The sequence below is a fragment of the Apis mellifera genome, linkage group LG9 (assembly GCF_003254395.2).
Source record: "Apis mellifera strain DH4 linkage group LG9, Amel_HAv3.1, whole genome shotgun sequence".
NCBI lineage: Eukaryota > Metazoa > Arthropoda > Insecta > Hymenoptera > Apidae > Apis > Apis mellifera.
The window spans coordinates 4,191,362-4,209,440 of NC_037646.1; the positions used below are offsets into that span (position 1 = coordinate 4,191,362).

Sequence of the window (18,079 nt, forward strand, 5' to 3'; positions counted from 1 at the left end):
AACTCATTAGTGATCCAAGTAAATTAGCTCAGTAATACACGTTGAATTACGTTAATAGACGGCATGTAATATACATTCCAGAGAAACATAATTGTGGTTTATATATAGCATTATTGTGGTTTATCTGGTATAAGCGCATACCTAACAGATTTTCCAAATCAAGTTTCGTGAAGGGAAGATATTTTAATATAAATAAAATATATCTTAGTATTCCTTTTCTTCTTTTTCATCGAAAGTTACTTTATACAAAAAAACATATAACATATCTCCTCGATATACTCATTGTCTCATAATAATAAAATAAACCTAAAAATTTAATTGTCAAAATTCATCGAGCAATAAATAATTGCATCCGTCAATTTGATAATTTCTTGTCAAAAAAACATTATATTTTAATCAACTCAAACTATCTAGTTAAAAGGATCAATTGTGACGCTCGAAAGGATTAACGAGAACCTTCGGACCCGACCTGTTCCAACCTACTAAATGGGTTTAAATCGCGATGTTACCCAGTGTCCACACACACAGTGAACACACATGCGATTCTCCATTACTGGGGGCACAGCGCGCTTCTAATCGAGAGAAGCTTTTCCAGTACGATCTTTCTCTCGTCCAAACAGCTTGAGCAAATGTTCGTAGTATCAATTCACAGCCGGGTTAGTCGTTGCGCCCGCGACGGAAGGGGATCGTTTCCGAGAGGATCGGTCGTTGAGAACGGGGCATAAAGTAGCCAGAGTCCATTACTATGTCTCGGTGAATCGGCATCCGGGGCAAAGATCGCGAGGCGACCTAATACCGATCGTCTTTCTTCCGGCTAATGCGGTGCTTTGCGCGAAATAATGTTCATGCCACGCGTCCTTGAACAGGGGAAACAATTCCAACTGTCGTATAAAACTTCGCGGTGGAATGCGTTTCTGATGTTTTCGTCCTCGTGAAACCGGAACTCGAGGATCCGTTTCGTTCCGCGTTTACGTCGTGCTTCATCTCGCAGCGGACGGAAGACTGTATTAAATTCTCGGTGAATTATTCCCACGGAAAGGGAATGTTTCGATCGTTCCAATTTGTTTGCTCAAAGTTTATGAATCGATCGATCACCTTTGTCCTCTTTCTTCATTTTTAATCTTCGAGTCGCTCTTTGCGACTCCATTGTTGCGCGACATTTTTATTAGGAAGATATTAAATGGTTTTATCTTTCTTGTGGATTTTTTTTCTTTTTTTTTAATATTACGTTTCTTCTATTGCTAAGGATGATTTATGAAAATGCAGTTTACCGTTTCTTCATTGTGAAAGATTTATTAAAGATTGTTTTTATCTTCGTGTCTGTCTTTTATTTCGAAACAGTACCGCTTCAATGCCATCTTTTTTATTTATTCATTTCGAGCACGGATTATAGGATTTTCCTTCTATTATTCCTTCGTATTATTCGTATAATTTTCAGCTATCTCTATCATGGAATAATCTTCAAGATAACAAATATCTTCTCACTTTTTGAATAAATGTATACAGTGAATAATGAAATACAGTGAAATTTTATCAATAAATTTTTAATATTTTATTTTATAATCAATAATAAATCTCATTGTTCTATACATACATAATGAAATATACATGAAAAATATAACAATTATTGTTATATTTTCAAGAGATTCATATTATGTATTTAATAATTTTGCATTTACTTTCTTCATAAGGTCTACAATCGCTGATACGAGGGCCAAATAAAAGAACTCAATTATCCCTCAATACTTGAAAAATCCAAGATTCTTTCTCGTCAAATAAATGGCTCGAACAATACCGTCAACAATGAGTCCCCTCGTAGTAACGAAATTCTCCAATTGGGAACCGATAAACCAATTACCCAAACCCAAGTAATTCTCGCAGTAAAGAATTCGCGTGTCGATCACCTCTCGAATGCCCTGTATTTTCCGTATTTAGGTATCGTTACAGTGGCACGGAGCCTCCATTTTCTACTTATTGTTTCGGATAAAAGGTTGTTCGCCTCTGTTTGCCCGTTGTAGCACGCGATTTCGAAGTTAGCAACCGGTGGAAAACTGGTATCCTCGGCGAGCAAAAATGTTTCCACTTTCGAAGCGAGACGAGAAAGAAAGAGAGAGACGAAACGCGCGACAGTTATTGCGCGCGTGTTTGGAAACTTCTTCCGTTGAAACGGAAGCGATGCATGCGCCCTCTGGCGCATCTAATACGCAAACTAAACGTATCCATTGAAGAAGATGTTCTCGTAACGAGAATTGAAACGTTGGAGGTTCGCGGTTTCCGTCAAAATGGCGGACAAAGAAGAGAATTTCCGGCGAATACGCGTGCGAGTTGCCGTGTTTGACGGTTGGAAGGATATTAGGCGGAGCCAGGAACAAAGTTTATTTTGCACCAGTCATCCGAACGACACGAAGTCGCTTCACGCGGTTAACTACTGGTGCCACTTTCGATGGTGGCGTCATCTGTGTCGCTCTCCACATTTAATAGGAAGAATAGAAAGGGAAGAATAGAGAGAGAGAGAGATATAAAGTAACAGAAAGAAATCAAATGGAATGTGGGGAGACAGATGGTTGAAGGAATGGAGAAACACGATGTGAAGAAGAGAGAGAGAGAGAGAGAAAGGGAGGAGAAAGGGATGAGTAAAGAGGATGTGGAAATGCGGTGAGGCAGAGGACAACAGAGAGGCAGCAGTGGTAATTGTTACGGCGACGACGTTTCAGGTAACTGAAAGGTCGTTTCCTTTGTCGCGTTTGTGTGCGAGATGGGAGCCATTCCAGCTCGTAGAAACAGGCACACGTATATACTACCGACTAATAGTGGTATACGTACAATTGCGGAGGATACACAATCATCCGAGCCAGCTTGGAGTGTACACAATATCCCGAAGGGGTGGCGTACCTGCCTGCACACGGTATTCGTCTTGCAAACTTTGAACTTGGAGACGTTGGGGGGCTTCCTTCCGCGACTTTGGCAGCTTCGACATGTCTGGAGAGCAGGAGAGATTTCAACTTGAGTTAATTGTGGCCCTTCCCGCATCGGACCGCACCTCCATAGGATCAATTTTACACAGAGCGTCTTGGATGAATCGCCATCATTACCGGTAACATGTAAATCCTTTCTGAAGATGGAGGGCAGGTAAGAGGCTTAAAATAAAGTTTCTCTCTGTTTGATGCGCAGAATTAAAAAAAAGAAAAAAATGACACGAGATTTACATTGCTACTCGTAAGTATCGTAAGTATTGCTACTTGGAAATTTTAATCGATTATAATAAATTTAATAAAAGGAATAAATTTGGGACAAAAGAATGGGTAAGAGTATTAATTTCTTGAAATTCGAATTGTTTATTTATAAATTTAAAGATAATTTATATATTTTTTTAATTAAATGTTCATGGATATTAATTTATCTGATTTAAAAACAAAATTATTTGAGATTAAGAAAAGATATTTGAAATTTGAGAGCTAGGAATCATCATATAAATGCTTGGATACTTTTGAGTATTAATGTAAAAGTATTAATACATATAATCATTATTATTTGCAGTGATTGCAAGTTAAGTTGACACATTTTGTATATCATTATTCTTTATCATTAATGGTTTTAATAAAAATAACCTCTCTTATATTAATATACACTTTTTCATTCGTAACAATTTAAGCTAATTAAATTATAATTTTATAAAACAAAATGTGTAAACAATTCGTCAGTGGAAAAAATATCATTAAAATTATGAACAATGGCATTTAATTAATATCCTTTGAATCTTCTTCTTTTCTTTCTTTCTTTTTTTTTTTTTACATACAACCGTGTTAAAGCAATCTCGTATTAAAAAAGGGGGGAAGAAAATAAAATAACTTATGATATAAAAGGAACAAATATCTTTGGTATTTCAAGACATTGAATGTCAAACGCGCTAATTCCTTTTTTTTTCTTCAGTATAAATGATATTTTCAACTTAATTTTACAAATAACGTTTCGTTCTTTGTAACATGGCAGTTATTCGTTACAACATTGTAGCATTACTTCCTCGTAAGCTGTACGTACATCAGAGTATTTTCTGGTAACTATTCTACAATTTATCCATGTTTCCGTAAACTCACAATGCATTCAACGTTACCTCTCTCGAAAAAGCCGCATGTACACTTACAAAAATTCATCCCTCATTTTTTCCCCCAAGTTTTTTTCCCCGCGGAAAAATATCTACCAGTATGTTACCGCTGCCTTCTACCGGAAACTTTATACATACAAAGCCGTGTGCCGCTTGTAACCTTCGGTATACGGCGGAAAGAAAGATACAATTGTACGAACGAGAAACAGAAAATTTACGAAATAGTGCACAAGTGTAAGCACAACGCCGCGTTGTTGGTTAATATAAAAAAGGAAAAGAACATTTATCCGATATATTTCATTCGTTCCATTCGCGATTAACTTCTTTTCCGTAATAAAATATAAGAAACGAGCAAATATTTTTCGTTGTTAAAGAAGCTGTTAAAGAATATAAATCTTACGTGTTAATATATTTGCACGCATCCCTTTGAAAAGTAATTACAAGATACACTCGTGACACTTGAAAGCTCATAACGAAAACTCTAAAGTTAATCATGAAATATATAAATTCATGATTTTATTGACTTTGAGTAGTTCTTTTTCTATGTAATGTACATTTCTCAATTATTGTCAAAAATCAATGGGTAAATATATAAAATATTTATTATAGTGTATAATATTTTCCTTTTTAACTCTTTTAAAATAAAAGAATATATATATTAAGGTAATTTTTATTGAAGATTATCAAATTGTATAACAATAGAAAATAATGCATTATTAAAGAATATTCCAAGAATAATAAATATGGGATACAAAAGCCCAAGAATTGACAAGTGTCGTTTTCGTTATGAACCCAAATGATTTACGCGCAAAAAAGAAAAGAAAAAAAAGGAAAGAAAATCGTAAAGAAGCGTGTATTCTCCTCGGAGAATTTTGACGCGTACTCCCCTGCCATCAATTTTCGCGATACTTCTTCGTCGACCGATATTTTCCCGATCCTTATATACACTTCTGAATTTACATGCTTAACGTCAATTCATCTTGCTTGACACCACATACGCGTAGCGTTACCTGTTGTCGATACGTTCGTTCTCGTAAAAAAACTCTCTCTTTCTTCTCTCTCTCTCTCACACTCTCTCACTCTCTCTCACACTATCCTTGTATCTCTTTACGCCTCGTGTAAATGCTCGTGAAATTTGCCAAGGATTCGGTCCGGTTTGCATGTATCCGATGGATAAAAAGGAATAACGTTGCCACATCCACGGAATAACACGAGCGATTTTTCTATCTGTAGAAGCGCGATACGTGGACGCTTTATAAGACACAGGGAATCCTTTGGCGGATTTATATTCTCTTTAAAAAAAAAAAAAAAAAAAAAAAAGAGAAAAGAAAAAAGGAAGACAGGTGGGGAGAACCACTGCCTCTAATTTCACCATCCCTTCCGCTATCGATTCCTTTCCTCTTTGACCAGGGCATATTTACGGCAAACTTTTCGTATTACATGAAACATTTTGCGCGAAAGAGAAGCTTGATTGTTGACACAAGTTATACGATGGTAAACAGGGAAATATTCGAGTGAAATTCGCGTCGGATGAAATGTAAGAAAATATCACGCGTTTTTCGGGGAATATTTTTCCAACCGTATGCTTCGATTTCCATTTCGTGCAACGATTCGCAACGTAATTTTTTTATTATTGCCCTCTCCTTTCTTTGATTTTTCTTCTTTGCTTGCTGTTTGAACCTAACAAAGTCTATATATATATATATATATATATAAAGGGTAGTATTATACAGGGTTTCATTTTATATTCGTTTCCCTGTTTAAATTGGAGAAATAATTAAAGCAGCATAAATTAGTGAAATTATATAACATTCGTAACAATTCGTTTAACACTTTTGATTAGTAGGTAATATATGGATTGATTAAAAATTGTTTCAAGATATTTACAAATAGTTTTATTTCGAAAAAGAAAAAACAGAGTAGAAAATGTCTCTCCTTAAATATTCTCCTTAAATTATGTAAATTGCATTACTTGTTCGTACTTTTCTCTCCTAAGGGGGAAAAAATAATATGTTCCTTCCTAGGTCGAAAATTTATTACAATATTTAAACATTGCATTCAATCACTCCATATATCAAATTTACACTATCGCGCAAACAATATATCGTATAAAATAAATCAATTCAAAAAATTAACTCTCGTTATTATTATTATTATTCCATCGAGCTCGATTATTACGCGTTTCCCGAACGATCTCTCCTTCTCTTTCTCTCTTCTTCCTCTCTCACTTCACGATAACAAACCGTATATCTAAATACTCTCTCAAAAATTCTCGCCCCGCCAATATCTCGTAGTTACGACACGAAACACGGATAGGCATCTTCTCCATAGGACACACAAGAGAAGAGGGAAAGGAGAAATTGGGAGTCTAGCGAGCGCCACTTGATTAACCCCTTCAAAATCATAGGATCGATCCTCGCCCCTTCATCTGGCTCACGGACAATGGTTGAATAGACACGATGGAATGACGTAGAGCGTGGTGTGACACGCATCTTTAGCCGGAATAATGCCAGGATATTCGATCGTGTCCTCTTATCAAAGACGAAAATAGGGGTGCATGTATGTAGTAATGGGATATCCTTTTTTTTGTTTGTTCAAAATTTTACGAATTTTCTCGAATCAAGTTCTCTTATTTTATTACCGCCAATTATCCGTTTCTTTTCATCGTCGATTTATAAACACGGTGTGTACGTAGATTTGATTTTAGAACGAAATGAATCGTGCAGGAGATCACGAGATCACACTTTCCTATCGGAGGATCGAGAAATTTCGAAACGAAATCGCATTGCACTTCGGACATTTCCCGAGCCGCTTGGGACAAATACGACACGGAAGCGTGTAAGTGGCAATACGGGTTCGGATCGACTCGGCAACAGTCGGATACGATCGGCTAAACAACTGGGGCTCTAACAACTGGGCCTCAAGGGACCGTTGAGTCCGATTCGAGGTCCGACTGCCACTCAACTGTCCAAAATCCCGTTCGATTTCGCTTCGAATTTTCCCGCTTCGACCCGATCTCGCAACCCCAAAGCGCATGTTGCTGCGCTTCAAAGTCAATATCGCCCTCTAAAAGATGAATCCGTTCGCAACACGAGATTGGTTTGAGCATTTTTTCATTAAATGTACTTCCTTTCGAAAAATCTACTCATTTCGAATCGAGAAAGTGTCATTTTTCCTTTTTTTGAGTCGTATTTATGTACCATGGCAGTAATCGTTTGATATCGTTCGATAAATCGAGATAAGCGTATCGATAATCATCCGTCATAGTGGCCTGTCGATCTCGATAAACGGGTCATTAATGTACTTAAGGATGTTAACAATCATTAAAAGCGATGATGGGTATCGCGTGATCGTTCCTCTTCGAACAAATCGAACCGAGTACGCTAAAAAACACGTAATATCAATGCCGATTCAACAATATTATTATTTGCTTTCCCACCGTCGGCTCGGCCAACCCTTAAACTACCCTCTCTCCCTTTCCTCCTGCCCCTCCTTTTGACTAGTGCGCTGTTTGCCGTGCGACGCCCATGGATTCCCTTCCCGTGGCCTCAGGCGTATCGTGACTATCTCAGAAACAGCTGGAGCATACACAGCATCAGCATCGTCATATAGATGGCGGTAGGTGCTTCACTTCCGTTCTCGGAGGTCACTGGAACACACACGCGCGCGCACGTTACGCGCAATGTTATTACGTTGTCTTGTATGGAGGTTTGCGGTTAATGTGTACACTTGTCACCTAAACTGGCCATTACGGGCCATGATGAGTTGATTAAACGATAGTTGGCGTCCTTTGCTGAATTTTGGACATGTTGCAGATTATGCTTTGTCGTATAACGTTAAGTTTCCATTGTGCGGTGTGCAGTTTGTCAGTAGGTAATTAGAAATCATTTTCGGCCCGTGTTCTATTAGCCAGTTTAAGCGAACGTTTAATAAATCTTATAAATCAATATCGGCAATTTTATACGTATTTTATATATAAATGTACGGTTGAATATGGTATTTCTTACGCTTAATCATACGAGAGACGTTTTTAAGGAAGAAAACGACTCGAAAATTTTGCTCGCAAGGCGATTCTTTTTGATTTTTTTTTAATTTAATTTGAAAAATGAAGTACGAGATAAATTATGATGACAAATGAATTCGTTATACTTGATGGAAAATTGAAATTGACGAATATAGATGGTTGGGTAGTAGATATGATGGTATGGATTGGAAATTTAATGAATAGATATTGTGCTCGTTGATAGAAAGAGTAATTGGTAGATTTTCATGTCGATAGAACTATCATGTGTTATTGACTACGATGCGTACGCGAAAGCCAAATATCTGTATTCCGTCGATATCAACAGATGCTGAAGATCAATGGAGATACAAGCTTAAATTGCATCGGTGGTACACAGGACGATGATATTTCAAAGTTGCCATGTCTAATTCCTTTCATCAAATTCCCAAATAGCTCAGACTCATTGAAGTGTCATTGTTGCACTTCCAAATATACAACGTATCTCGTGGAAAATATTTCATAAATAATATTTAAAAAATAATAAAAAATATTTATATAACGAAGAATATCTTCTCTTTTTCGTTTTAATAAAAAATGGTGAATCAATTATCGAAACAAATCAAATTGACTTTTAAATTTATTATTTTCACATATTAATTAAAATATACAGATATTTTTGACAAAATTAAATTATCAATTTTCATTAAGTGAGAAATACAATTATATATTTATAATATATTCAATATTTTTTGTATATTTATAATATAATATTTTTTCTTGTGATAATAATTTCAAAGAAATCCGTATTTCTTAATTAATGAAAGCCATTTCACAACGATTAATTCCCAAAATTGGATTCTCTTCAAAATAAACGTGGGATTAAAACGCTTAACAAATCCATAAACGTTACCAAATCGCATATCAAAATCAATTCATTAAAAAAAAAAAAAAAAAAGAACCATACACTAATTCGAGGGAATTTTAGCATAATCCAGAAAGTGATCGAACCTTATTTGATCAGCCCATTAACCCACACCCTCCCTTCCTTCCTTCCTCCATTTATCAATTTTTCTCTGTTCATCCATCCGTCGTCCGCTTCATCATATACTAATGGTTACAGAAGATTATCCAAAAAGCATTTTCTACGAATTCCTGTCTCTCTCTCTCTCTCTCTCTCTCTCTCTGTCTCCCTCTTTCTGAATCCGTAATACGATTAAACCAACCTCGGAATATTGAAACGTAATAAAAGCCGGTATCGGAGCGGAAAACGTCGCCTGCCCTTGCTGGGTAGACAGCATTAAACGGGTAAGGCCGATTGATTTTCCCTTCTTGGTTCCGCTTTGTTCCTTGGGCCGAGGGAAAAGTCAATTTCGCAAAAACAATTCTGCGGACCACGGGCCAGAAATACGTAGTACGAGTCAACGAACACGGGTGCCAGTCTGCGAAAGGAGACCGGTGTGAACGAAATGAAATTACCGCGGCTGCACGATCGAACGAAATTTTCTGTAACGTCGATGCGGGGGAGTTTGATGGCTAAGGGGAACGGGATCGACCGCCTTCGAATTAGAACCCGCTTTCTTTCTTGACGTATCAATCCTTCGGGTAATGGACACCCGATTTTTATCCGAACCGATTCGATCGAAATGTAAATATATATCGTATATCCAACTCTGACAAGGCTGATTACTTTCGTTTTATATCTCAATGTCGAGTGTGTAAAGTTTTAGAAACTTCGAGAGAAAGTTTGAAAGAATTAATACTTTTCGATTTCTCGTCCCGATTTTACGCGGTGAAGTAGTTTGGGATATATTAAAAATCTTTTTTTCCTTTTTTATCGGGACGAAAGCGAGATTGAGATATAAAAATTTGAAGTAGGTTAATAAAATTATAAAATTCCAAGTTTATGGATTGTTTAATATTAGGATATTAAAGTTGTTTTAATGGCGATAAATTATTGTTTTTTGCTTGTTGTTAAAGAAATGCGGATTTTGAAATATAAACTCTGAATTTCGAAGTATGTTTTGTACTTGTTTTTAAACTAATATAAAAGTGGAAATAAATTTCATTGTTATATAGAGATGCAAATGTTTTATTTGATTAAAATTTTGGATATAGTTTTATAAAGTTTTTTTCACAAAGAGGGCACAAGTGTTGAAATTCTGTAAGGAACGCACATACTTTGGATTATGATATATTGTAGATAAAATTGTTGAATATCTAATTTTATTTTTTAACTTTAATCTTTTTTCTTTTAGGAGTTCATTTTTTAATGTAGATAAAATATAGAAAGTAACATAGAAAAATTAAAAGTAATTAATTTCAAAAGTCTACATGCATAATATCTTCTCTACAAAATTTTATATGTAAAATTTATGTCTTAATTAATGAATGAATTCATATATTGTACATATATATATATATATATATTGATTAAACAATTAATCTCTGCCGTTAAAATCATGCACGTTGTTGCTATAATGATTTATTGATATATTATTCATTGATATAAGTACGTGAAATTTGTTTAATAATTATTCATACCATTGTTTGCTTTCAGATATAAAATAAAAATAAACATTTATGCCGCGAGTGGTTTTGGGAATAACAATAAGTTTTGTCAAGTAAAACACGAAAATTTTCAAAGATTTCAGAAATTAGAAGATTACAAAAGTCATAATTTGTACGATGGGATTACCTTTCTTACTTTGTACTTAATGGAACGTGACATTTAAATTTCAATTTCTTCCTTTAAAAGGTTCTTGGAGGGCTGCTAAGTGTAAAACGTCAGAGGATTAACAAGTATTTTTGAGATAACTTTCTAAATTTCTCACACGGCTTTTAAGACAAACTAACTACACAAGACTGCTATGTGAGAACGTTGCACATTTAATTTGCGAAAATCCGCTTATAATCTTCAATTCTGGTTTTACGTTTGGCGTTTTTTTTGTGAATTTATAATGGCATTAAATAATGGCACAAGAAAGATTCTAAATGATGGTAGGTTTAATTAAAATTTGAAAGTTATTCATTCATTTATTTCGAGAGAGGAATTCAATAAATTGTATTTTTTTTAATTTGACGAGAAAAATAATTTTAAAGTTGAAATTGTCAGATTATTACGTCGAGTTCTTTATCTTTCTTTGAGATATTAAAACAATCCTTTTTAATTGAAATAAAAAGTAAGAAAGTCAAGAAAGAACATTTATTGTGTTTTTCTATTATTATAAATTATGATAAATAAATATTTTGTTGGCAAAACTTCTTAAATATAATTTTTCTGCAATTTTCCAGTGGAAATTGTGTTTTTTTCAGTTCCATCGTTAACAAATGGTTAAAAAATAAAAATAATGCATTCGTATATAAAAAAAAATATTACATTTTTTTTAACAGAGCTAAATTGTAATTTGTTTTTTCTAAAAAAAGGGTCTTTTTACGAATAAATTTTAAATTTTCATTTTGCGAAAAGCACTTGAAAATAAATTACTCGATTAGAATAATAATTCTGAAAAGTTCCGAGATTTTGAAAAAAATGTAATTCCAATATTGTGAAAAATAATAGAAAGAAATAATTTCACTTAATAATATATTGTCAATAGATAAATAGACTTCTTTTGCCTTCGTTAATCGATCTTTTCGAAATTCCAATATTTCCAATTTCGATAATCCGAGCGACGAGGGTAGAATTTCGATCGTGTCGGGGAGAATTTTCAAGGGTGGCCGTGAGTGAAATTGTCGGGATAACATATAAAAATGCAATATACATGTTGGAAGCAGTTTGCAAGATTGCTGTATGGGTTTTTGGTAAGGGCTTTTCAGCGGAATTCAAGTGACCGTGCGTTTTGAGAAGTGCATGAGGCTTAAGCTGCAGGGAAATCCGGGAGAGTTCTTGATATAAAAACTCTCCAGACAACTTCATGAGCCGGCATTCTAAAGTTCGTGACACAAGTCCTCGAAAGTTTTACAGAAACGATTTACTTAGAGAATATGGGATAAAGAACTAAAGGGTTGTTGCCATCGTGTACGTTTTTTTTTTTTTTGTTTGCGTGTGCGTATCGCGTGCACGCATGCGTTCTTGCTCTCCAGGGGGTGAAAATTTCACGAGATGCGATGGTTAAGGGAAAAAGGAAAAAAAAAAAAGAAAGGGAAAAGAAACAGAGGGTGGCCTCAGTCGGTTACAGTGAAGACATAACTTTGCAAATTACATAGGATTAAGGTTGGAATGAGATTCTCGGAATGAACCAGGCTTGCAATTTTACACGCTGCTACGAGACATCGGTGCACCAAATGCCCGTTGTCTTATTTCGTATTCACTTTGCGTTTTTCCTTTTGGATAAGTTTTCCGTTATTTCGCTCGAATAGAGAATATCGATAGTGATTTGGTTTTAATAAAATCTCGAAACTCTTTTTCCTTTTTGTTCGATTCAATGTTAATTCCAATTCTAATTTAAATTTCATACGAATGAAATTTTAGTAAATTTAACTAATTAATCAAACTCTACCTTATTATATTTGCAAAGTAAATTTTTCTAATTTCTAAATTTATTCGATTATCATGCATTTCAAAGAATAGGTTTTTGGAAGATACTTTTCATTTGAACAAGAAATTCTAATTCTAATTCAACGAAAAATCGGAAGAATTGGACGATTTATTATTACGTGAACAATCTATCCATCCCTTGATAAATATGAATCTATAAACAAGCTCTTACCATATCCCAATAAGATTTATTTCACATTACAATCTCAAAATCGTCGTCAGAACGCGAAATCCGCATTTCCAGTCACCCATCAATCAACGTCCTCTCAACTACGAATTATGCCCGCAATAATTATAATCAATGTGTACCACGGATCCAAGGCACACATCCAAACCTCCATCCACACCGATGAAACTCGATCCTCGATCGATCAATCACACCCGAGATAACAAAAGATCGGTCTTGATCGAAAGAAGAAACGCCTCAATTACTCGATCGACGTTGCGAAACGAGGGAATTCCTATATAGATTATTCTTCAGCTTGACCGAGCCAAGAATTCCTTCACGTTCGGGTAACCCCCTAAAAGTGATTCCTTTCGACATCGTCGGTGGGCTATCGGTCAAAATAATCGACGTGGAGACATTTCCGATAATCACGCCGCTAAGCATCGTCGATCAATCACTCGATAACGTTCTCAGCCCATGGCGTGTAACTGGAGTGGCGTTCAGACGCGTTTCAACGACATCGTAGGCCAGGATATTTCCCTATCTGACTGCACGTGGCTGCCTCTCGATGGCCGTGTTGCATTGCTCGGCCGATAAGGGAGCATTGCCGATGTCGCCGACGTTACCGATCGAGTTGTTAGTCGAGAGTTTATCCCTAACGCCGGCCCTCCTTCGCAAAATAATCGTACACGTGGCTGCGTAACGTTCGGTTGAAATAATCAAGTATCCTGAGGCCTGATAACGACACGCCACTCGTCGAGCTGGGCTCTGGGATATCGAATAAACCTATGATACACCCCCATCCTCGAAGTAAGCACGCGTTTCAGAAGCACGTCGAGTTATCGCGATACTCGATTGCTCTTATGCGAAAACCGGCCCTCCCACTTGGCATTCGAATGAAAGATAAGAACCCCTTACTCTCTCCAATGGCCGTATGAGAGTTGATGTTACTTTTGTGACGCCATGGGTAAAGGTATTTGTATCAAGTGGTTTGGCCAAGTGACGTATGTTTTCTCTAGAAATAATTGTAATAAGCGTATTAGAGAGAGATTTGCATTTGTTTTTTCTTGGATCTATGAAAGAGTTTTTATTTTGTACTTATATAACTTATTTGTATGTTATGAATTATGTATGATCCTCAGAATCATAGCAATATAAGCGATAATGTTATATTATACTATAGAAATATATAAGGTTATGTAAAGATGTAACACTATATCCAAAGTTCCACAGATTGGAAACAATCGAGTTCCCATAAAGATACAATTACACAGGTCTATCTAAAAACTATTAAACAATTTATCGCGCGATCCAAGATCGGTAAAGAGAGATTCGAAGACGTTTTTCCTCCGTTTAGTTGGTCGTCGTACACGTACGAGATCAGCGTCCAGAGATTCTGGAAAAGATTCGCGAAGCCAGTGGAACGAAAACTTGAGAGGATTAGAGGGAAAGAGAGAGAGAGAGTGAGGAGAAAGAACGATAGATATGTACGGGGTCAAGAGAGAAGAGGACGAAGAGACGAAGTTTCGAAACGACCGACAGTCGGCATCTTTCACAGAAGTAAGTTTCTCAACGGGGTTGAATCTTATATCACGGATTTCTATTGGAAAAGAGAGGATACAGAGCAATTGCTCTAGACTTCTTGCGTGCACATTTGATTTTTTTGCGAGAGAAGAGGAAGAACGATTTCGATATAATATACCAGATCGTTGGGACGTTATCCAAAAGATGACCTCTATAGGTGATCTAATTTTCGATCTACTCGAGTTTACGGGGGAGGAACGATTCTTTTTCTTCGGCCAATTGTTTGATCTTCCAGTTTTGTAATGGTTGTTCTTTTATCTCTCTCGTCGAAATCGTTGATAATGTAGCTTTGTTTTTGGATTGCTTTGAGTTCGGTGGAATAATTTTATTGTTTTGAAAGAAGAGAAAATAAGTTGTTGAATGAAAATGATGTTATATGTATGTTTTATATATATAGAAAATTTGTAAATTAAAAATAAATGCTATTAACTATTATCATCAGCTTTAATATCTGAATTAAATATCACGATTTAAAATTGCAGTAGGTTTGAATTCGAATGGGATATAGTAAATGGATAAAATATTTAAAATATTCGTCAAATAAAAAAAATATTTAAAAGTTTGGAGAAAAGTTTTCTGAAAACTTTCGAGAAATCAAAGTCCAATTGTTCGTCGGAGTATTGGAAGTTCAATATATACCGAGTAATGTCAATATTTGTGCTCTGAAATCATGAAAGTTAAAAAAAAAAAAAGAAGAAGTTTGAATACGAATGGAAGAAACATATTACTTCGTGTAATTACTAATTAATAGTAATTATTCTGCAGTAATAATACATGAAAAGGAGTTTTAGAAATTAAAGAGGAGGAATTGAGAAACTATATTCAAAGTTTCGAATTCAAGAGGATTATTAAAATCGATTATTAATACAATAGTATTAATACGTGATTATGAATATAATTAATATTTTAATATAATAATTCAAACAATTCAAAACGTAAAATTTACCCTTTAATTTTGTATTAATTATATTCCATTCTATAACTATAATTCAATATTTCTATTGTTAATGTTGTAAAAATTGCAAACGTTTCATAAAAATCCCGTTATTACTTTTTGAAAACATTTTGAAAATTGTACAATGATATTATTATCAATTATAATTTATTCATTATCAATTTATTATAACAATTTTCGATTATCTCAAACTTTTTAAAGCGTAATACGCCCGTTTCAACCGTTTAATGTCCTCATTCCAATAATTTCGAATTTTCTACAATACACCGATCACAATAACGGCGGTATCCTGCTACTATTGACCCATATACGTACTTTCCCTTCGTATCACGTGAGATATCTCGGTTCACCACTGCATAGTTGATTGCCTATCCCAAATAACTCTGGTTTACCGCTGCATAGCTGATTGTCTATCCCGAAACAACATGATTCGGCGGCAGTCAATGGATTAAAGTGATACACGCATAACGCTAAACAACTATAATATTTCATAATAATATTTAATTTATATATTTTTAATTTATCTTTAGATAATAGTAAATTTCATAACTTGGAATATCCTTATTTCCTAATCTTTAATTTTTCTATTATCCACAATGCATAAATTATTGCGTTTAAATTGATATTTTTAAAGACATTTTTAATATAATACGAAACGAAATAGAAGGTACAGATATTAAATAAAATAATTTAAATAAAAAAAAGAAAGAAACATTTGACAAGTCGTTAATAACGCTGAGAATTTAATTTCTCAAATATAAATAATAGGTTCAACGTTATGAATATCTAACTGCGGGATGATTCTCATGCAAGAAACTAGTGAATTGTGCACGTTTTAATCCGACAACGTAGCCGGTCGTCTGACGCCATCCATCATATTCTACTTGCGAGAGCTAAAATTCAATTTAATCGGGCAGGCGTCGAGGTTCGTCGATAAAAACAGGATGAAAATTTTAAGATTTTTATTTGCTTGGTTGGTAAATATCCCCGCCCTGGTGGAATATAATTCATTGCCTTTTGTTACGAAAATGACACAGTTTCTCGATCCAGCCAAGGTAAAATTATTTCTATCGTTCAAAAAATCGTGGCTTTTTCACTTAAATTTGCAAATCCAAGCGCACTGCGGATAATAAGAATTTCAATAATAAACCAATAATAAAATAACGAGTTTAATACCAGTTCAAATTAAACGTTCAAAAGAAGAGTTAAAAAATATCTGATTATATCTATCTGTATCGAAATAAATTCTATTTTATATCTTTAACAAGGAACAAGGTACATAATATTAAAATATATTCAGAGTCTGAACAGAATACCAAGAAGAAAATTTCAATTTTCACAGGAAAATCATTTCCAAAGCTAGACATATTATTTCTACATCTTTAATTCCTCGTATCCTGTCAACTTGTTCATCCCTTTACATAACATTCTCGAATTTAAAAATTCACCAATCTTCTCAAATTCTCTTCTTTCGATATACCGTCCAACCTTATTCACCGTGAATTCGACAAAGCATAAATTTCCACCCACACCCCCATCCTTATTCTTACCTAATTTATCGCGCGTATCGTGCATCGTCATAAGACGTCAACTTAGTCGCGACAGGAATTCCGGCTCGCCTATATATATATATATATATATATTCTCTAGCTAGTGGAAAGAAGGAGAACGGGCAGAAAGGAGGGAAAGATAATAGGGATCTCTCTAACCTAGTGGACGGTCAATTAAATCTCGTGGACGTCGCGTGCAGGAAGCGGGGCGCTGCGTGCACCGGAGGCTTCCTTTCCGATTTCGAGCGGGTGGACCCTAACTCTAGAAATTTATTAGCCCGTGCGACCGACCGGCTAATCCTCGGTGGTGGTGGTAGCCCCCTCCCCCTCCCCTCGAGCGTGCAACTATTACCCGCGGCGCGCGTCCGGGGCTGGCCGCAAGCGGATCGGCCCAGGTGTGCCCGGCCACCGTGATGAAAAAAAAAAAGGAGATGGGCGGGCATGGTTTCACGTGTCGGATGGACACAGTGGGAATGCGAATGAAATGTAAACAGAAGGGTGGAAAAAGAGGGGGGGGGGAGACTCTGTTCTTTGTTCTTACGTCGGAGACTTTTAAGTGATTCAATTTTAACGGGTGTACTCTGCGTGTCTCTGTTGGCTCAGACCCTTCCTACGGCTTTGGGGAAACGTTCTTTCGGGGAAGGGTTCGTCGGATGGGTGTATTATTAAAAGGGGGACTGGCTGAAATGTTTTTGGGGATTGGGGGAGGGTGATATTTTGACAGGATAATTAGCAATACGAATAGGGGAGGTGTTATGTGCGATGATTGGATTTTTTTATGTGGATTTTGGAAATTTCTTTTGGATGGATATTTTCTTTTTGATCTTTCTTAGTATTTTGAAAAATATGGATTGGGAGGATTCGTTGAAAAGAGTTAGAATGATTTTATATCAAGAAAGGAGGAGATGTTTTTATAAAGTAATTAATAATATAAAGAAGTGCATTGTAATGCTCGGATCTTTTTATGTTTTTGAGACGGTATGTTCTTTGAAAAATCATTTTTCAAGTGAGTTTAATGGATGTTTCTCTTTTAATATTTTAATAAAGTATCAGGATATTCTAATGTCACTTTAGAATTAAACTATTCTATCTTAAAAATTTTTCAATAAACGATATTAATCGTCATATATTTCTCCTAAAGACGAATAATTAAATATTCGATTCTAAAAAAAAAATAACACG

General features: G+C 35.3%; 1 protein-coding gene across 4 annotated transcripts in view; it reads right to left on the reverse strand.

The window, feature by feature from the left end:
- The window catches only part of LOC725264, a 194,693-nt gene that overhangs the window by 21,580 nt on the left and 155,034 nt on the right, over positions 1–18,079 (reverse strand). Inside the window, exon 6 of one of the 4 annotated variants that reach the window (XM_001121136.5) lies at positions 5,399–7,751. The exons of the other annotated variants lie outside the window; for them this stretch is intronic. Within the exon in view, the coding sequence (XP_001121136.2) occupies positions 7,666–7,751 (86 nt within the window). The 3' untranslated portion in view covers positions 5,399–7,665. Of the gene's footprint in view, positions 1–5,398; positions 7,752–18,079 lie in introns of those variants that run through there. 4 annotated transcript variants of the gene reach the window in all.